Here is a 21753-nt window from a genome sequence, read left to right as displayed (position 1 = left end):
TATTTTTTAAAATATATTTTATTTACAGTACATATTTAATAACAATAATAACTTAAAAAAATTTGAGTCACTATTCAGTTTTGAAACTGAGCTAATGGAATCAACACATTTAATGGCACACAAATGTATTCACTCAATTGATTCAATGTTAAACTGTCCCATCAGTATGCCAATCACATAACCACACTACACTGGGTAGCTCTGTTTCTTCATACAATCTAAATTCTAGATGTGCTTTTCTTTATCATGACCTCTGTATTTGAATTTGAAATTTACCTGCATTCCATGTAAAGAGAAAAGAATTATATTTGTTCTATAATCAATGAGATAGTTCATTACAATTAGAAAATAAGTAATAGAAAAAAAATCAATTGCTACTCAATGTTCAAATAATAACTAAATATTATTTTATTTGCTATTGAAAATAAAGAGAACAAGATTACAAAGACAGTTTGTGTGGAAACACAAACTCAAGATCAGCCCCCAAAGTAGCCCACCCAGGCAAATAAAATGGCAGGTTTCAATAATTTCAGAAAGAAAATCAGAATGAAATTCTATCAAAGGCAAATGACAGAGAAGAATGGAGAAAGAAGTTTGACAGATCTTGTGTGGGTGCGGCCCCTGTGCCCAAAGGGTTCAGCAGACCAAGAGAAAGGTGAATGTGAAGTTAGATATGAACATGGCCTAACTGATGTCTTTTAATGATTATCTAATTGTTTTGTAAAGGGTCAATCTGTTACTTTCTGTATCATGTGTAAACAGAAATTTCCATAAAAAAATTAATTCCTTAATAAGTGTTACACTGCTGTGGTGTAGCTCTGCCGTTTACGCGATAATATGAAAAACTACCTATTAATTGTTATTTTAAATTATATTCCACTTATATGCATACTAAATAGATTTTTTTCGTTAATGTAGTAATTAGTATGACAGAACTTTCTTAACTTAGCAATATAACTGGAAAAAAAAAATTTTGACAAAAAAATCTAAAACCGTTTGCAAAATTGTGTTAAAAATATGGTAAATAGTCATCTCCCTTACTAAATATCCTCCAGTGTTTGTTACTATTAATAGTGAATAGTTGTAAAAATGGTGTATTTTTATTAAAAAACTGCTAGCCTAATTGATTTAAAAATTAGATTTTTCGCTTTCAGAAAAAGAAAAAAGTAGCCATTGCATCAGAACTTTGAATGGTCTAAAATACTATGATGTCGGATTTTCACTATCTTTTCTAGTTTACGAGATCTAAATTGTGGTTTTACAAAGTGGGGTTGCTAGCCCCACACCAAACCCTCCTCCTTTCTCACACGGGCTTGGGACCGACAGATGGCGGTAAAAAGATAAGCAAAGTAAAAACATTTTTTTAACTACCAAGAAAGTAGGTGTTGAAAGAATAAAAGGTCTTACATGCAGGCATAGCACTGACTTCAGCTGTAACGATGCAATTTATACCCAGGTTAGACAAAGCCCCTCTGATCATTCCACATGGAAATGCCAAATACTGTAAAGAAAAATGAACCTGATTATTAGACAAGATGCTAGTGTAAACGTAAGGACTGAATTTTCAATCCAACTTATCTTTTGTAATGGTAGGAGTTGACAAGTTATAAACCAACAAATTTTACCTTAGGTGCAGATTCCATGTACTGCTTTCCTGTTGACATTTGAACTAAAAATTTGAACCTATTATCTTGTAAAACATAAACACCCTGAAAAAGTAATTGTTGAGAGGTTATTTTTTTTTAAGTTTATAGATTGGAAGAAAGACAACTATCAGCTCTGTAGTTAGAACATATTCATATTCCAACCAGCTTCTGAGGCTGGCCTTATAGAAGGTGTGCCTTATCACAACTCACTTTGATATAGTTACTTCATTTCCAGAGATTAACTGTATTGAAATTTGTTAACGTTACCTTCATACAATTCATATTTATTTTTAAAAAGAGGTCAATAAAGAAGGGTAACAAAACATTTCAAAGCACTACAGTTAATATATATATATATATGTATATGTATATATATATGTATGTATATGTGTGTGTGTGTGTATGTATGGGGAATGACGGCCCGGTTATAGAACTTGGGGATTTGAAGTCCACTCAACTCTAATAGTAAAGCTGATTAATTGTTGAGCTGGCCACAACACCCTCATTAACTCTCGGCCATAGAAATAGATGAACTTTACTTCATCTGTCCGGATCGACTGCTAAGTCTTACTGTATATATACTAGAAATGCACATTTCCTGACAGAAAAAAAGTTTCACCAATTGTAACAATACACCCATCCAACTTCCGCCCAACTAAAATGTTACTAAAAAAAAATAAAAATTTCTAGCTTCTCCTATATGCATGAAAAAAATGTGACATTAAAAAACTAAAAAATCCATATGTACAGTTGTGGTGTTGAGTTAGTACATAAATATTTTAGCAGCAAATTCAACAAGTTTATGGGGCCTCAGGTTATGTTCCATTTAGTGTTATTGTTTAAAGCCTTTTCTGTAACAGCTGAATATCATTGAAGAAAGTAAAAAAAAAACAAAACAACAACACATTCTGAGACCCACCTGGTGGTTAGTTCTTAAATTATCAATTTGTTTCTTATAAACAAGATTCCAGAGGTCTTTACATAGAAATTTCATTGTGTCCAATTCATCTTTAAAGCGAGAACATTCTTTAGTTAACCTGAAATGTAGTGCTGATAATAATGATAGATAATTTTTAATAATACGTATTAGACATTGTTATACAGTTCCAAGAACAATGAGTGCAGTATCTTTCATGGCTTCGTAGAGACAAACCTATTTTCCCACGTCTGTTGAAGTTGTCTGCCTAGGGTTGATTTAAAGTCTCATATTATGGTAACTTTTTTGGGGTTCTCAATATAATACAATAAAAACTTATCAATATTATGTATATAATAATTTACAATAAAAATAATCTTTAAAAAAATATATTCCAAGCATGTTACATCAAACTTTTGTAAAAAAAAAATAATTGATTAAATTTTTAAAAGTATTATTTCTGCTTTTTTCTTTATTCTTATCTGACAAACAATAAGTTCTATATCTGCAGTTTACAGATATAGTTAATCTCCATAAAGTTTATCTTTGAAAGGGGTTTCTTGGGAAACCTAATATGAATCAATGGGCCTTTAAATAAAGCATGGAAACTTAATAGATGTGACAATCATTATCCAATTCTCAGCCTAAATTTTCTAGTAGTTTGGGTGTGAGTTGGATGATCTTTTTTAGTGTTACTCTGGATAGCTTTCTTCCCCTCTTTTTTGGATGGAAAGATGTTTCTGACTGGTACTTCCAGCTTTTTTAAAACTATTATGCCTGTAGTTTCATTTCCATGGATTTCAGAATGTCCTGGGATATTGTTAATATGCTATTTATATTGAGGTTCAGTATTGAGTGACCAAATACAGTTCTAGTGTTGACCAGAAATGTCACACTTGACTGATCAGTAATATGTATACTGTCTGTAGTATTTAGGTTAAGTGGGGAAATAAAAGCAGATTATTCTAGATAACCTTGATTTGTTTAACCTAGATGTGGAATTAAGGGCAGATGATAGAGCTTAAAATCAGTGTTCAGAAACAATCCAGAAAGATATATACATTGCTATATGAGGAATGTGAAGCTTGGTTGGTCATTGTTCATAGTCGCTAGTTATTAGTCATTGTTCCTTGTGGATTATTTAGTGTTCTTATTCATTGCTGCATTATATTTGAGCTCCTTGTCGCGTATCAATTTAATAAACCAAAAGTCTAGTTTAAATAACTTAACATATCTATGCCTGTACAGCATGTCAAATGTCAAAATTCCCCATGATGTAATCTGACACGTGTCAATCATTAGCGTGACATCTGACATGAAATCATTTGATTGGTTAAAGCCAAGCATCTAAGATGAGGCTAGAAAACGCGCGATCTAGAAATCTTCAGTCGTGGTAGACTTTTCATAGAGATAAGATGCATTTTAGTTTTGAGCAGTAACTTGCTATGTCAGGTCTTGTATTTTATTAGATCTAGTATTATTCTGAATATATTTTATTATTGAGCTTTGAAAGAATATATTTATTTGATACAGTCTATTTTTATACTTTGTATATACAGTGATTCTTTGTTGCTGAATTAAAGCTCTGTATTTGAATTAAAAGGATCTTCGTTTATTGAATCTCTAAGATAGCATTTAGATCTAGATATACATCTATTGAATCCTCTGCACGTCACAGTAACTTCTTGTAACATCTGACATCTTAAGAAAAGACCTACAACATTAGCACATCTCAGCAATATCTTCAACAAGAGTACCTGTAACATATTCTAGCACTTCCAACAACGAAACTACTATGACACTCCTGTATTCTAACTTATTTCAACTATAATATTCTATTCAAGCTATCAGTGTAACAAGTGATTTATATTTTGGATCACTCATTTTATTGAATTGAGTTTGAAAGCATTAAACACAAGAAAATTACATTCAGCTCTGAGTTGCTTCATTGTGTGCTAGAAACATGTTGATTAGATTTATAGGCACCTTGTCATATGATTGTGAAAACAAAACAAAACTCTCCCAAACACAATCTTGACAGGTAGTAACTGTTAGGTCTAAGGCTTTCCTTTCTGCTCTGTTACAGTCTGTAGCTGTTTGAGGTAATGGAATTTTTTAGACTTTCATCATCCCACCATTTTGTAGAATGCCAGCTCTCTTGTAAGGAATTTTTTAAGTGTAATATTTGTGAACTCTCTAACCCAATAGTTGCTTTATAAGTCTTTTGCTAATCTATAATGAAATATATGCATTTTTTTTATGTAAGATTTAATGTTTCTATGACTAGCTCAAGTATCTTAAAATTATAAATAGCCCAAACTAAAAAAAAAACAATGCCTTCTTTCTTAACAAATTTAACTAAAAGCAACAGCAACAAAAAGTTTTTAAGTATTTAAAACATAGATTTATCTCTAAAACCTACAAAACAAATTGATAAAAAAGAAACTTACTTTGCCTTAAAGGTTATAGAAAATTATTATAATTGATAATACAAATATTAATATATTCACAACAACACTAAATAAATGACAATGTCATAGCATGGGAAATAGACATTCTTTTTGAAAAAATAAAAGCTATCCACAACCACCAATGATACAAAGCAACTGGAGGTCTGCCCATTACATGTTAAGAACTTTTCAAGTAAGGAAGCTAGACTTCAATAGCTCCTCTGTCACTGTGAATTTTAACCTATGCTCTGTGATAAACTACATGACAGTCCAAGTATTACATGACAACAATGGAAACAATATCACTAGACTGAGATACAAATATATGGAATCAGAAAGGATGGTTGAAAATACCAAAGCTACTATGTTGAATTTTAGACTAGAAGTAAATTACAGTTAAACTAAATAAAATATAATAGATCATAATCAATCAAAATCATAGAATCTATTTTTACCTTTCAATGAGACTTTGACCAACTCTAAATCCAAGGGCTTCTAATTTAGATATTCCTTGTTCCTGAAATAAAAATAATAGAGTACTATAAATAACTAGTAGTAGTAAAACTAATAGGCCTATCCATATTCTAAATCTTGTATCTAATTGTTAGTATAAATTATAAACTCTTGAGAATCATAAAATAGATTGGATAATTTTAATTTACCAAACCCAGGTAATACAGATTTGTTAGAAATTATTATTTTTGCTTTTATATAGCGCTACTATCATGCTTATAGCATGCTCAGAGCGCTTTTAGTCCAATCTCATTTGTGGACCAGTGGGGGGGAGTGGATTCACAACCATATAGGAATACAGAGACCACTAGCAAAAAAAAGTTTTAATTTTACTGGGAAGCAGATGTTACTCTTCCTGATTTTCTACAGTTTGCTCATGGCAGTGGATGCCAAGCTTAAACAGAATTTTCTCTCTTTTACTGATCCTCCATCTCTTGTTATGTTTGATCCTAACTATAGGTGTTGAAATGAGTCAACTTCTTCTAATGTTATGCTAGATAAATACATAGGTCTAAATAAATCTAGAATATATAGATCTATATTAAAAAAAAGTAAAGTTCCCCTTTTAGACCTTGTTATCTATAGGGCAAATGATGTTAAGGTCACCTGTTTCTTTGGCCAACAGTTTATGAGAAGGATGTCATGTGGCCAGCACAATTACTTTTCCCAACTAAAGTCAGGTACCCATTAGAGTTGGGTGGACTCAAGGAGCCCTTAAAAATCCTGAAATTTAAAATCCCAGTCTTCATTGATATTCAAACCCAGGACTCCATGTTCGAAAGCCAAGCGCTTAACCACAAAGAAACCTCTGATATAGAAAGAGGAAGTAAGAATGACTAAACTGACTTTGAGTCATTAGTTACTTTAGGTCAGTTGAGCTGAGTAGTCACTAAAAGTCAGTAGAGACAGTACACATATTTTAGTAGTTGTTTTCTGTACTTAGAGCTGGATACATGTTATTGAAGTGATTCTGTTACCCGCTGTGATGTGAATGTCATTGGTACTCTAGAGGACTTAGTATATTTGATACCGATGTGATGCGGATGTGATTATATTTCAAATTGGATTATCTTTGTGTAATTACTATGAAGTGCAGTATATTGTTATCATTGAATATACATCATATTTGTCTGCTAAAGATGGATTCAAGTCAATCTGTATCATTTATGTTTGTTACGTGTTAAGTGTGACTCCAGGACGCACAAACCCAGCATTCTACAGCATTTGCGACACATTGATAGTGTTACATCTCTCCTACTATCCAGGCTCTCTTCAAACTGCACTACATGACACAACGAACTTAAAGAACCTCACAACTCAGGGCTCCAAAGTAACAGAAGCAATTTAATTTTGAATACATCGCAATAGGCAACAACATTTAACACTGTCTTTACAAAAGCTTAGTCTCTGCTCCGCACTGACTTCACACACCGTGCTGGTTCTCGCCCCGCCTTGGTCACATTGCGAGGTAACGTGAAGTGTCTTGACTCAAACACACTTGCTCTTATATAGGGTCTCTTCTGGCCTTCCAGAACCGGATGGAACGTCGCTTGACCACTCAAGTTGATTACAATCGTCGTGACTTGCACGCGTAATATTTACACACAGGTAGTTGCCAAACTGGCGTGTACTGTCACTGGTCACGGTTGACCCCTTGTCTAGCGCTGGACTGGGGCGATTTGCGTAAGCTAAAAACACTCACAGCCTACGACCATCTGTGTCACCACCCGGTTTGTAACAATAGTAATGCATGATTCTACATCTTAGTGACCAGCAACACACATAGACGTTACACTCCCCCTAATATATATAAAGTTTGAATTGAGTTTCGTAGATATATTTATATATATATATATAAATGTCTATTTTAGAATTATTAACAAAGAAAGTAATTTATTTATATATTTTCTATGTCACTATTGTCACCTCCCCTCTTTAAAAAAAAATATAAATTAAAAATGGGCTGTTAAATGAAATGTCAAGAAAAGATTTAATTCTCTTTACTAAACTCTTACTGAAGGAATCTCTGTACTTCAAATAAATGATATATGTATATTTATAATATATAATATAGACTCAGAAAGACACAAAGATATAGGCATATTTCTTATTCCATATATGCAAGAACAAATTCGTACAAGTGGGCCACATGCGGTTCGACAGAGTGTTTTATGCAGCCCACTGACTCTTACTGAAATCAGGTGTGCCCACAGTATCTACATATTAAAATGCAAATGTGAATAAAAATAATATCTATATAAATTATTGAAACTGTCTCATTATAAAAAGTTTCAAGTAAACGAAGAATATGCTTATATCAATACACTCAATAGAAGACATAATCTCTGATCAGTATTTATTCGATGCTATGTAGAACTGTGTTGAATGTTGGGTAGGCTTGGATCAAGATGGCAAGTGTAACAACTGATGGAATTTGATCTTTGACTGAGTAAAATAGTTTTGTTGTTGTTGTTTTTTTATTTAAAAAAATATCCCAACCATAAACTCTTAACATGAAAGTTTGCACAAAGCTGCATACAATTTTAACATATTATTGATCAGAAAGACTTACTAATCGAACTTATTAGAGCTAGGGGATGTTAACCACAGGAAGTTCTGATTTATGAACAAGTAATCCAATGTATCCACTATTTTAGCATGGGCAAGGGAAATGAGAAGAATATAAAATCTCAAGGAAGAAATTGTTATGTTACTTGAAGGACATTGACTGTGACTTTGTTACCAATATTTCTAATGAAGAGTGGAAGACATATTTCATGTGTTTCATAATTGCTATTGCAATGGGCCTCTTACATATGAAATGTAATGCATGTTAAATCTTTTCAAACAAGGCTTTCCCATTTCTACAAGCAAGCAAAAGAAAAGTTTTGTCATTGAAAAGTGAAACTATTTCTAGTGAAATAATTAAAAGTACAAGAATTATTTAGATTCCTTAATTGTGCAATTTATAAAATCAAATTATAAGACTTCAGTTTCAATACCATCAGCTCACCATTTAGTGCAAAAGCTGATTCTACTCCTGAGGCCATAATTCCATCAAAGAGAAGTTCCAGTCAGTACTTCCACGTGAGTCTTATGGGTGCCAGAAGCTGTAATTCCACACTTAAAAAAAATCTTGGCTGTTGTTCACACTATTTGGGTACACATACATCTGTTCTTCATCTTCATTCTCATTTTACATGTTGGAGGGTTCAGATCAGTAATCCTTTATCTGAGATGAACCACGCAGTGGTTTCCAGATCAGGCAGTTCTAGGAATAGTTTTGATTCTATAAGAGGGTTTTGGGTCTAGAGTCTTGTTCAGGTCTCTTGATTTAGTATGCACCATTGAAGGACATGGGCGGCAATCTCTGGTGATGCTCCGCAAGGGCAAATTTCGCTCGTCCCGACATTTAACTTCCGGAATATATAGTCTAGTCTCATTCAGTGATCAAGCATTTTTTTGTGTGGAAACTAAACAAGTATAATCACTGGTCATTTTTGACTGACTCTAATTTGACAACAATCACAAGGGTAACAACTAATAAGCTAGTTCCACAGTTCCGGAACATTATGTACGAGTGTAAAAAGTAAAATACATTCAGTACAACTGTATATTTGTGGGGATATTGTAATTTAAAAGACGACAGCAATTTAAAACAAAAATCGTAAAATGGGTTTCAAAATTTGCTAACTCTTGTTGTATAAATTCCTAAACGTGGAGTGTGGAAAAAAAAGAAACGTGAATATAATACAGTGTAAATACGAATTAAAAGCCATTCTACACAGTTAGCTAGAGTATCTTTCTAAGTAGTATATACATATGCGGCCCACCATTCCCAAATTTAAAAAAATGCGGCCCTTGATACAAAAAGGTTGCCCACCCCTGCATTAGAGAATGCCAAAACGGAATGGATTGCCTGAATCAGCCAGGAAAACAAATGACTTAGCATGACTAGATTCTAGATTGACACATGAAATATGTAGGATGGAATTATGTCTTTTTTAGTAACGTCAGTATTATATAATAAGACATTTATAAGATACGATAGTCTATCTAGATCTAAGAATAAGACTAATGGACCTAATTCATCAAAATGAACGGTCACGTGATAATATTGTCAATATTGATAAAACAAAGAAAAAAAAAATTTATTTATGAAATTATGTGATAACAATTAATGATTAAAATTAGATTGTAATTTGCATAGAGAAGATAGAGAAGCACGTGGCTCAATGTAATGTTGTTTGTTTATGATTGGTGAATGAGGTCTATTAAGTGATTAAGATCAATAGTAAATTATAATTTAAAATTATAGATATTAATATTGATCTAGTATAAATTAATAGTAAATAGATTAGTCTAATTGGGTAGATCTTATTTTAGTCTAATCAATGTGAAACTCTCATGTGAATGATGATGACAAATAATGATTTATAATATAATTATAATGCATAATCAATGATTAATAAATAAACAATCATATTATAATGAACAGTCCAGTCCAGTAGTAGGCAGTGCCAGTAGTGAGTAAACTTAGACTTGAGTAGACCCCACCTTTTCTTCATTTGATGACTCCTTATGAATGTGATCGACTATCTCCATGTGTAAAAATTCAAAAATTACTTCGTCTGCCATTATTATAAGGTAAATGGAGTTTGATATGATTCTTTTCTTTGCATTCGTTAATTTTAATTCAGTGTTTCTGTTACATATCCTAAATGTAATTGTTTATAATCTAGACTAAGTGTAAGTGTAGGTAGATTTATATCCACCAGTGGTATGATGTATCAACAATTTATTTGTAAATAGCAAAATACAGATAACTCTCGATCCTTATGTCTAGATCTATTTAGCTAATAATATATATCTAGATCTATATTAAGATTTTAGTCTATTAAAATTTACATTATCAATATATCTTTTCACGTTTACTAGTTACTTTGGAATTTAAAACCATTTTATATTTGATATTGTAGATCTAGATATGAATCTAGTTTAGCATAGATTTCATATCTAGATCTATCTAATAGTATAGATTACTATAAATGTACGAAATATTGTTCAACATAAAAAAGTAACCATTATATTATCTATTTACACAATTTTGTTTCACTCGGAGCTTGCAACATGGCAGAGCTGAATCTAAGTGGAGTGGAAGTTCTCCAAAGTGAAATTGAAAAATCGAAGGATAAGCTTCGTAATTACAATGAAAACATTAAAAAATTAACAGGACGAGATCCAAACCGTCCAGGGTAAGTAGATCTAGACCTGTTCAACAACTTGGAACTTCAACTTGTAATGACTCACACTCACACACACAATCATCACAATGATTCAATCTGACAATGACACAGTGACAATGAATGTGACAATCAATCAATCATGAATGTTGTCATGTTTGTTTTGTTTGTAAAATGTTACATGTTTCGGTTGTTCCTTCAGAGTTGAAGATAGTTTACTTCCTAGTCCAAACCTCCCGCAGTACGACGGGGGATGGGAGCGGCCATGGTTTGAACCTGAGACTATTGACTTGACTAATTGATTAGTTAGTATTGATGATTGAATTGATAGATAATATAATAAATCCAAACAATAGTCATAGTCCAGGGCGCAACCTGCATGACCAGGCAGCCATCCACTTATTCCAATGCAAGGCTCAAGCTGTTTACACTACGTGACTACAGGGAGGTGAAATAAAAAATTTTTCTTTGAAAAAAAAATATTTTTTTTTCATTAGTACATCATTAAAATACTTTAAGTACTTTAACAGAACTTTCCAATAATGGTGTATAAATTATGGCTAGAATGTTTAACAGTTAGAATGTTAGAAAGTTATGATTTTTTTTTTGTGGCGTTTCGACCTAACAATGTTGACATGGAACAATGAGGCATTGAGGGGAGAGCTTTTCGCTGGCTCAGCCGGGTGAGACACACTCCCAGGTCAAAAGTTTCAATTGAGTTTCGTAGACGATAGATCTACTTATTAAATAAGAAATTGAATAGTAGATGTAGATCTAGTATTAGTAGTAAATTTCTAGCTCACAAAACTGATTTCATTTATGAACTTAACTTGTTTAGAATGTAAATATTGAAGGAAATAAAAAAAATCAGGTCTTGAGCTTCAAGATGTGAGAGTGGACAAAATGGCGGCATTGTGATGGCAGAAAATAAAATATTTGAAAAGTGGGATCAAAATCGTCTGAAACGTTTTTTTTTCAAATGTGCTTTAAAATTCATGTGCAAGTGTTTAATACAAAAAAACTATTTGAATATATCCAGAATATTAGGCCTTACATGGCCTGAAGTGGGTTTATGTATTATTACGAAATTTCTTTATAAAAAAAATAGCCAACAATGCTAACCATATTTTGAACTTTTCGATATGACAGGCATAAGATATCACAATAAAACTTGGTAGAATTATAGCCAGGCATGATATCTAGCGTGAAAAAAAAATTTAGTGTTTGATTATTCTCCTGGACCCTGTTTTGCTAAAAACAAAAAGGGGTATTTTTTATAAAAATAAAAGTTTTAGTCTGAGTCAGTAACTCAGTTTAAGTTTGACTCATTGGCTGTTTCAAAATCAAAGTCTTTGTTTTACTGTGACTATCAAGGTCATGAAAGTGTTGACTAGATAGTTTAAAGTTTTTGAGCGTTGGCTGTCACTGACAGTCAATGTGTAGATCTAAAATCTTAGAAGCATTTAACATGTTGACTGGGACTTGGTCTACTGTTTATTCAGACTACTCAGTGAGACCGAGGAGTAGGCTAGCTGCAGTAACAAATTAGCCTTTATTTGAATGATGAAACTTGTCTATTGTTTTTGTTCGTGCTCCATTTCATTATAGTTCAGACACATTTAGTTTCATTTACTCTGAAAAACAAAGGGTTTTACTTAGGTTCAAAAGCACTGGTATGATGATACTACTTTTTATCTTGTAGGACAGAAGGAAGATAGGTCCGGGGTTAAGGATACTTTTTATCAAATTTAGGTATATACATCAGCTAAACATGACATATCTAAAATGCTTCTAAATAGACAAAAAACAACAGCACATACATGTCATAGCCATTGTGTTAATAGCTGTAAGACTTGTGAGGCCACAAATCATTAATGTGCTACAAATGTTAAAAAGACAAAGGCAATCAAAAGTGATCCGTAGACTACTACAGCAAAAAATATGCTAAAATATGCTAATACAATTAACAAGCAAAACACAGTGATAGGTACAATCCTGCTCTTCCTCTCTTTTATTGTCTCTCCTTGGTGCTCTAATTATTGATCGACCAGGTAGGTACTAAGCATGGAGGGACAATTATTGATCTATCCACTGAGTGGAGTGAGCGGGCTAGACATGCAGTGTCTCGCAGGTTGTTTTTTTTTTTTGGTTGTCAACTAGGCAGGCTACAGTATAGATCAGGGGTGGCCAACCTATGGCGCATGCGCCAAAAGTATTGCATTTCATACTTACAAGTGGCACATTTCATACTGAGAAAAAAAAATCAAGAAAAAGCATGTCTGTTCACAAGAAAAAAATGATAATAAACGAGTTTCAGACAAAAAAAGTTCCACAGGAATTAAATTTACTAGCTGTTAAGATGACCAAATTGAATGAAATGTCTATGAAACTAATCAGGCCAAAAAACGCATATTATATTAGTTTAGTGTAATTGTTAGTATATTGGATTTTTTTCACAAATATATACTATATGTTACCTATTTAAGCTTTCTACTATTAGAAAAAATAAATTATGATTGTTTTAATCTTTTTAAAAAAAAAAATAACTGAGGTCACAAAATTAATATTACAGATTTGGTGAAAGCAAGCACACTTGAAAAAAATCGCCAATCCTAGTTAAATATATATATTTTGTCTTTTACATGATTTATTTTTAAATGTAAAACTGTTGACATTGTTCATAATTTATAATTAGACTTGAAGTCATACAGAAATAATAATTTAAAATTATAAATGCAAACTAAAAATGTTAGTAAAGATAGAATTAATAAGTAAAGTTTTTTTCCTTAAATCCCCTCCTCTACTATACACTAATATGTAAAAATAATATGTATAATAAACCAAATATGTACAAATGACTAACTTTATTAAAGGACTAAAACTTGTAAAATTTGAAGTGGCGCATCAGAATTAGAAGTGAAAAAAAATTGGCGCACATATCGTATCTTGTATAATACAGTTACTTTAAAAAAGAAGATGATTACGTCCTACGCGTCATGCATATTAACCAATGACTTAAATTCTGCCAAGTCACTGGTTTTCCTGGCTAGCTCAGGCAACCCATTCCATGCTCTAGAATAGCACTAGGGAAGAAGGAGTATTTGTACAAATTTGTCCTAGCATATGGGACGAGGAATGTGCCTTTATCTTTGTGTCTTTCAGAGTATTTGATTAAATTTTGTTTTTGTATTTGAAGATTATGGTTCGGTGTTTTGCACTGAAGCAAAAGGTTAGCCACCCCTGGCCCTAGTACAGAAAAACTTGTGTCTAGTGGCCTTGTTGTGGCATCAGTTATAAACAGACAATGAAGCTATAGAGAGTGGGAAAAGTAACACTGACTTGTCTGTCTTGAGTTTGTGTAAAAAGAAATTTGAAGATAATAAAATTTTTTTAAATAAAATAACTATGAAGTGTTCGTTAAGTTACAAAGCATATATAGGGAATGGTGTTCATTTATGTCAGAGCTGGACCTTATTGACCTGACCCTCTTCGATATCATATTTTATTGTAACTATGTAGCGAAACAAAACAATATCTTTATTGACAAATAGATTTAATAACAAGTTTAAAGATGTTTGCAGTTTTTTCCTATGACTGACCATTACGGAGCTATAAAAATTGTGGCAGCAACTTTTAATGTGTTCATTAGATGGAAATGACTATAGATCTAGATTCTAGTTCTAGAGACTAGATTAGATCTTAATTTAGTTACACTGACTATATATACTGGGTAGCTACACTGTCACTTAGTTAACTATAAATATGTAAGTCTTAAAAGTTGATTTTATAATGTCAAGATTAATTTATTTAGCATTATTTCAAATACAGAGTAAAACGATTGCTAAGTGGGGAAGGAGTAGAGAGAGAAGAAGATGGTTATTCTGGGAGAATCGCTAGAGGTAGAGGTCGACTGTTTGGCTTGGCCAGGTAATATTCTTTTTTGTTTTTTCCTTCTAAATGTGTTATGATGCATACTGTTATTATGGCATCAAAAAAAAAATAATTAATTTATACATTTAATAATTGGCTAAATTGAACAAGGTTTGAACTCTGAGTCTATAGCTTTTAAATTCCTTTTTTTCTCCCCATTTTGAAGGCGAGGCATTATGGATGATAGTGGTCCCCCAACCAAGAGGAGAGTCATTGGGGGAGGAGCTTTCACAAGGTATTTCTGTCATTATTTCATTTAAGCCAATAAAATATATTCTTTTTTTTTAATGGAAATTTTAATGTTTGATCATTAAACATCTTAACAGATTGGGGCCAGCGCCAGTGCCAGCCAGACGGAGAGCAAGGGAAGACAGCCCATATGAGGAAGAGCCACCTACTAAGGTATGTATCAGACATAATCGAAGATGCATAACAAACAGGGGATTAACTTTTGAAAGTATATCTTGTCTTACATGAAATATATAATTTATCTTCTTTTTTTATGTCATGTAACAGCTGTCTGTGCAGTCCTCCGTAGTGTCTACCTCTAGAGAAACAAAAAGCAGGAAAGAAATCATGCAGGAGCAGACCAAAGATAAAGATGGAATGCAAAGGTTTGGTTTTATCACTTTATTCAAATTGCTTAAAAAGAAAAGACATTTTTCAAACTAAAGATCTTGTAATTGAGTGACACTGTCTTTAGATAAGATAATTTTTATTGATCCAATCAAATGGAAATTCAGTTTGTCTACAATTGACAACCTCAGCGCAACTACTGTACAATAACAGTATAGATGAAAAATTCAAACAACATTCTCACACAAAATACATACACATTCACAACCAGAGCTTTATGAATTTGACTTTTATGTACTTCTCGAGGACGGCAGATGATCTTGTAACACTCTGACCGAAAGTGGGATAAAGTAGTTTTTAAATCTTTCTGTTTTAGTCCTAATGGAAAGGAGACGATCACTTCGTTCAGATCTTATGTAATAGTGGTTTAATGGGTGCAGGTTGTCTTTAAGAATTGTGTTTTGGAAAGGCATTTCTGAGATGGAAGAGTTGTTGGTGAATTTTTGTCTAAGGTTTTGACAGTGTTCACCCCATTTAAGTTTGTTGTTGATGGTTGTATTTATATTCTTGTGCTTGTTCTACAGTTTGGTTTTTTATCTGAATTTTTTCAATATGGCCTTTATGTTTCTTTGACACTTGTATAAAATTTGAGTGACACTATCTTGATACTTGTATATGCCATCTTCCAGAAATAGAAGGATGTTTGGACTACTCCTTGGAACACTCAATAAATTTAAAACAGAATCTAAAACTTTGGAAACGAAAGTAAGCTCTCACTATTAGTTGATTTTTTTTTTTAAAACATCTCTCTAAATATTTTTATTTTAAACTGTTGGTGATAATTTGGTAAAACATTATTTTGTGTATTGTAATATTTGTAAAAAAAAATAAATGTTTTTTAGGAAGTGCAGAGGAAAAAAATAGAAGAGAAATTGGAAGAAATAGCAGAGAAAGAGAAGAAAAAATTCAAACTGGAAACAAAGCTTCTAATGGAAGAAATGCACATAGAACAATCTAAAATTTCTCGCCTGGAGCAAAAAATGGAAATGGTTCAAGAGGTGTGGTAATTGTATAATCACATTACATCCTAGAAGTCTTTGTCCTTTTTATTTTTTTCACAGTGTACTTTATTTTGCTTCTTTTAGATAGGTATCTTTGGTATAGATATAGCTTGATCGTTTAAAGAAATTGGCCCATCACATGAAGTCTGGCAAGACACCAATAATTTTTGTCAAAAAATTTTTATTTCAGTAATAGTAAGAAAAGACAACAACTGTTTAATATAAAATTAGATCTCATTGATTGATGCTTGTGAAACTAATTTCTAGTTGAGTTTATAATTTTAGTTGAGTTTATAATTTGACTGATAACTTAAAAAGAAGCTTTTCAAGCTGCACATTGCTTTTAGTCAAAATAATTTCCAGTCTCTATAGGATTTTTTTTCCCAACAAAAATGGCCCTTTCTTTCTCGAGCAGTCATTAAAACCAGCTTGACCTTTGAGACAGAAGCTTATATATTTGCAATGCCAGTTCTACACAAATTAAACATTTAGTTTTGATTTTCTGATGTTATCTGGTTATTGAAGATATTTTTATGCATTATTTTTCACAGCATGCTGACAGAGCAAAAGAAATGGAGAAGCTAAAAAACTTTATTGCAACCAAGGCAAAGCCGAGAATATTTTGGAAGCCAGTGCACAATTCATCGATGATTGAGAACAAGTTGAAAGAATCCAAGAAAGTGGTTGATGGTAAGTTTGTGGCCTAAATGTTTTAATTTCCAGATGTTTCTTCAAAGAAACAGATTATTTTCCACCTTTATTCATTCCTTAGTCTAGTTGTTTAGGTAACTTTAGGTTTCTTGCTTGAATGATACTTTGTAAGAAAGAGTTTAATGATCCTTACATTTGAAATACAAATGACTAATATGCTTTTATTTGGTGTTTTTCTGGGTATTTTATTTGGTGATGCATTTGTGTTTGTAAAATATGGTTTAGTGTTCTCTATTAATGCTATTTTAAATTCTAATAATGTCTTGGAGTGTCTCTAAGTTTATTGATTATACTAGATGTATTACTCTTGCTAAGTTTGAGTATCTTGTATTATTTCTATTGTTCTGTATCCTATGCAGTCAACTGCAAATAGTACAAGTTTTCTTCCAGTGCTAGTTTAATCAGAGAACTCATTTATGTTAAGTAGGAACAGTAGTTTTTGTCTACCTCAAAGTTTACGTTGATTTGTTTTGATATAGTGAAGAACTTTGTAAAAGCTTTTTTGAAAATCTAATAATAATAATAAGGCTTGTCTTCAAGTCCAAAGATTAATGAGGAAAGCAGTATTTCCCATGGCTAATGTGATGTTGCTTGTTCAGGCTGTCTTGAGGTCAACTCTAGATGACTTGAATTTCAATTAATTACTCTGCAAGCATTTGAATTTTATTGTTCGGGTGTATTCAGTGTAGTTGATCGACAATACAGAATAAACAAGACATCGATTTAACAAGTAAAGAGATGTAGTCAACGCTGATGAACAATTTATCCTATGTTTATTCTAAGAAAAAGGCCACAGTAAAGGTCTCTGTCAACTAAACACGTCGTTACCCTAGAGGATTCTATCGTTAACTGATTTTCCGGTCTCTAACACAAAATATCCCAAACGTCACTATTCTCGTTCAATATGCGTCTTCTATGGTGCGTCGCTAAATAACTAATCTATAAATAAGGTGTCTAACACTACGCAGGAAAGTCTAATAAGATGATATCAATTATTTTACTATTAGTTAAAACTTTTGAAAAAAAAATATTATCAAAACGACAAACTGTTAGATGAGTCTCACAAAATCTTAATTTTATAAAGTCATGTTGTTGGTTAGGAAGAACATTATCTCTGTGATTTATGAAGTTCTGTGTATTTTGTTGTAGTATTTTAGGGCATGTTAGTAAGGGAAACAGGTGTATATACAATTTTTCATCTTTAAAAATAAGATGTTGCATAATGTGAGGCCTGAGAAAGTTCTTTCAGAACTGGTGATAGTTTATTTCTTAATTCTTTGACTAATCTAGCTCATTACTTGATTCTTTGCATGATATAGATCATTACTTGATTCTTTTAGTAACTGTAAAGCCATCTAGTCCAGATGCTTTATTTGGTGTTCAGTTAGTTGATAGTATTTTATTTTTTCTTCTACAATTTTGTCCATAATTTTAACAACTTGAATTTAACTAAGGAGGAAGTCTTAGTTTTCTGTGTCTGACAATTCTGATACAAAACTTGTATTTTATATGTTAGCTTAGTTTCATAATTGTTAACAGTTTAGTCTTTTCCATCTATTGGATTGGAAGGGTCACAATTTCTTTCAAAATAAGCCATATCTTATAGCAGATGTTCATTATTAAATTTTGTCCTACTTGTTGTTTGATATAAGAGATGATGGCCCATGAAAATGTTCCAGTAATTTGAAGAGTGTTGTAGATCTGTGTTTCTTCAAACATTAGGATTATCTTTAAAAAAATAACAACAAAAAAAAGTAATCAGATCCTTGTCAGTAATTGCCTGTAGGTTATTTGAAAGAGCAGAATTTAAAAATACATGCTTATATTTCGTATGTAAAACATTATAGCAAACATTTTAAAGCAATTTCTTAACAACATTGATTGAAAACTTAAGTTTTAAGTTAATCTAGACTAACATTTTTTTTTTATTGATTTAAAGATTAACAACTACATCAGATTTCTTTTTATTAGAAATGTGATATTTAAAGTATTTGAAATATTTTCTTGCATTCATTTGAACAAATTGATCTCTAATTTATTCCTTTTTCTTGTTTTTCAGAAATGCTTCAGGAAGGAAAAGATCGCTTAGAAAAGGAAATCAAAGAATTAATGGAACGGGAATATAAACGGGAAGAGCGTATTAAAATGAGATTGAGGGAGGATGGTCTATTTGGGGATGAAGATGAGGCAGTGAGAGATGACCAGGGAAATAAGGAATCTAATGAGGTTGTAGTAGTGGGGGGTGCCAACAGAGAGGCTGTAACAGTGGGGGGTGTCAACAGGGACATAAAGCAGGAACTGGAATCTAGTTTTAACAAAGCAGATGCTGAGGGGTCAGAGTCTCCTCCTTCTAGAGATCAGTTAAAGTCTAAATCTCGTCGGACTGTTGTCTTAGAGAGTGAGAAAGATGAGAAGAGTGAGGCTGACAGTGACATAGACGACACAGAGGGTGGTAGGGAGACTAACAGGAAAGACTTGGACACTGTAAACAGAAAGAAACAAAGCAAAGAGAAAGAAGATGAATCTAGTTCTGAGGAAGAGGACAATGCTAAAGTTGAGAGGCGGGAGTCTGAGGGAAGGGAGGCTAAAAGGTCAGTAGAGCTACAAATAAGTGATAGGAGTAGGGAGAATCAGAGGTTGAAAAAAACTGACCATCCTGATGTTGAGAGAGAAAGGGGAGAGAAGCAGGATACTAGCAGAAGTGAAAAACAGAGGTTGAAAGAAAGTGATGACTCTGATGATGATAGTGAAAAGGGGAAGGTACAGAATGCAAGAAAAAGAGACAGACGTGTGTCCAAAGAAAGTGATGAGTCTGATGATGAAAGAGAAAGAAAGAAAAGGCAAAATGTAAGAAGAACTGAAAAACAGAGGTCAAAAGAAAGTGATGAGTCTGATGATGACAGAGAAAGAGGAAAGAAGCAGGATGGAAGAAGAGAAAGAAAGCGTGAGGTCATTGCTGAAAAAGAAAGTGATAAGAAAGAGAATGAGAGCCATAGAAAAGAGTTGACTTCTAAGGGGGGTAAAGATAAATCTAAGCAGGACAGTCGACATGTTAGAAAAGACAAAGATAGGCGGCTAGGACATACTAACAGTAAACACCATAAAAGAGATTCTAGAGACAGTCATGACAGTGATAGCAGCAGTGACAGTGACTCAGACAGTAAAAAGGATAGAAAGCGAGATAAGGAGGTCGGGGACAAAAGATCTAAAGACCACAGTCGTCGCTCCAGGGAAAGAGCAGTCAGTGGGAAAAATAGTAAAAATATCTCTAGTACTAAAAATGATTCAGATTCTGATAATTCCAAACACTAGCTGATCCTTGTACATATTCCATTTGTTTGTATCTTGTTGCAGCAAACAGGGCTAGCTATTGGCTATCCAATGTATTCACATATACGTATGCAGATAGGATGCATGCAAGTGTTGATGTTTTTCTGTTGATTGATCCTTAATGTGAGAGGCATTGTATTAGCTTTTGTTAAAATCAGTTCCTATCTTACAGCTATGTCTTTACTTAGTGTACTTGGCAATAAAAAAAAACAACTGGTTCATCTAATTAATCAGTTAATCTTTAATTAGACTTTTCATTTTTACCTAAAATGATTTGGGATAATAGTTCACTTAATGAGTAAATTATTATTATTCTCATTAAATGGTTAAATGAGCTGAAACTATACAAAGATTTGTCATCCAGTGTTTGACAAAACCAGTCATTGAGTGATGAGGATAAAAAAGTCCCTTAATCTTAAAACTTTTTTTTTTAAAAATAATTTTGGCTTAATCTCTAACTTTTTATCATTTGTTTTTTTTTTTTATATCTACACAATCTGTCAAAATAGTTCATTATTTTATTTTAAAAAATAATTTTCCTCATAGCTGCTGAGTAATTGGTTTTGGCAGACAGTATCACAAATTGTTGAACTTTGACCTTCACATACAATGTCTCTCGGCACTAACCAATGATTTTCATTCCACAGGGGCTGCTTAGCTTATATGTTATCTTTTAGTTCTTGAATGAGTCAATTTTCAAGGGTTTTCAATATTTTTCTTAGGCCAGGCTAATTCTAATATCTGTATTAGTGTGTTGATTGGTTCCTTGTTTCCTATGTCACTGTAGTTTATGCCGGAAAGAAATGGGGGCTGTAGCAAAGGGATGGTTAGCTCTCTTCTAGATTTGCCTACACCACTTTTCTAATGTATCTGTAAATGTTTTCTGGAAACATCTTCTTGTTTCTTCTCAGTATATTTTTCAGATTTGTTTCAGGACTTGGTAAGTATGTCTCCAATGATTGATTTGCTCTTGTTTGTTGTTGAATACATTTAATTAAACATGTTCAAGTTAGTTCTACAATTAAATAAAGCTTGCTATGTTTTAAATTGTAAATGATATGTCAGTCTGGTCTTGAGGACCTAATACTTATGTATACTGTTGTGTTATATTTTGTTTTCCTTTCTTATTTTTACCAATAAATTTTCTTAAAAACATTTTTAACAAATTGTTTAATTTTTCTTTTTAGCGGCCCCCGAAAGGGGAAAAGACGCTATTAGTTTTGTGCGAAATGTCTGTCCTTCTGTCCGTCCGTCCCGTTTAGATCTCGTTAACTAGAAAAGATATTGAAAATCCGACATCACAATATTTTAGACCATTCAAAGTTCTGATGCAATAGCTACTTTTTTTTTTCGGAAAGCGAAAAATCTAATTTTTAA

The 21753-nt window shown here is 32.4% G+C and overlaps 2 protein-coding genes across 3 annotated transcripts; one reads left to right on the top strand and one right to left on the bottom strand.

Annotated features, from left to right (window-relative positions):
- Positions 1 to 10313, bottom strand: LOC106057063 (trafficking protein particle complex subunit 6B-like). 2 transcript variants are annotated; one of them, XM_013214105.2, is made up of 6 exons: positions 10083 to 10313; positions 5468 to 5529; positions 2566 to 2683; positions 1626 to 1709; positions 1408 to 1501; positions 1 to 276 (listed from the first exon to the last, which is right to left on the bottom strand). In XM_013214105.2, the coding sequence occupies exons 1-6, from the start codon at positions 10161 to 10163 to the stop codon at positions 245 to 247; spliced, it is 471 nt and encodes a 156-aa protein (XP_013069559.1). In that variant the 5' UTR covers positions 10164 to 10313; the 3' UTR covers positions 1 to 244. The 2 variants fall into 2 exon arrangements, with proteins under 2 accessions (XP_013069559.1, XP_055879543.1); XM_056023568.1 differs by lacking the exon at positions 10083 to 10313 and adding an exon at positions 8539 to 9029.
- Positions 10314 to 10510: 197 nt separating this feature from the next.
- Positions 10511 to 21531, top strand: LOC106057058 (pinin-like). Its single transcript, XM_013214099.2, has 9 exons — positions 10511 to 10780; positions 14597 to 14695; positions 14865 to 14933; positions 15025 to 15100; positions 15215 to 15312; positions 15964 to 16039; positions 16177 to 16332; positions 16887 to 17025; positions 19106 to 21531. Exons 1-9 carry the CDS (start codon positions 10656 to 10658, stop codon positions 20356 to 20358), a joined length of 2091 nt encoding a protein of 696 aa, XP_013069553.2. The 5' UTR covers positions 10511 to 10655; the 3' UTR covers positions 20359 to 21531.
- The last annotated feature ends 222 nt before the right edge of the window (positions 21532 to 21753 follow it).

The sequence above is a fragment of the Biomphalaria glabrata genome, chromosome 3 (genome assembly GCF_947242115.1).
Source record: "Biomphalaria glabrata chromosome 3, xgBioGlab47.1, whole genome shotgun sequence".
NCBI classification, from domain to species: Eukaryota; Metazoa; Mollusca; class Gastropoda; family Planorbidae; genus Biomphalaria; species Biomphalaria glabrata.
This window is presented reverse-complemented; position numbering and strand designations above follow the sequence as displayed.

Bases quoted from the DNA above. Each gene is read 5' to 3' on its own strand.
- LOC106057063 (XM_013214105.2), bottom strand. From the start codon at position 10,163: ATGGCAGACGAAGTAATTTTTGAATTTTTACACATGGAGATAGTCGAT. The intron at 5,530-10,082 runs GTGGGGTCTACT...TTTTTATTTCAG, and splicing joins AGTCATCAAATGAAGAAAAG to GAACAAGGAATATCTAAATT. The intron at 1,710-2,565 runs GTGGGTCTCAGA...TTACTTTTTCAG, and splicing joins ATTTAAGAACTAACCACCAG to GGTGTTTATGTTTTACAAGA.
- LOC106057058 (XM_013214099.2), top strand. From the start codon at position 10,656: ATGGCAGAGCTGAATCTAAGTGGAGTGGAAGTTCTCCAAAGTGAAATT. The intron at 10,781-14,596 runs GTAAGTAGATCT...TTTCAAATACAG, and splicing joins CGAGATCCAAACCGTCCAGG to AGTAAAACGATTGCTAAGTG. The intron at 14,696-14,864 runs GTAATATTCTTT...CCCATTTTGAAG, and splicing joins CGACTGTTTGGCTTGGCCAG to GCGAGGCATTATGGATGATA.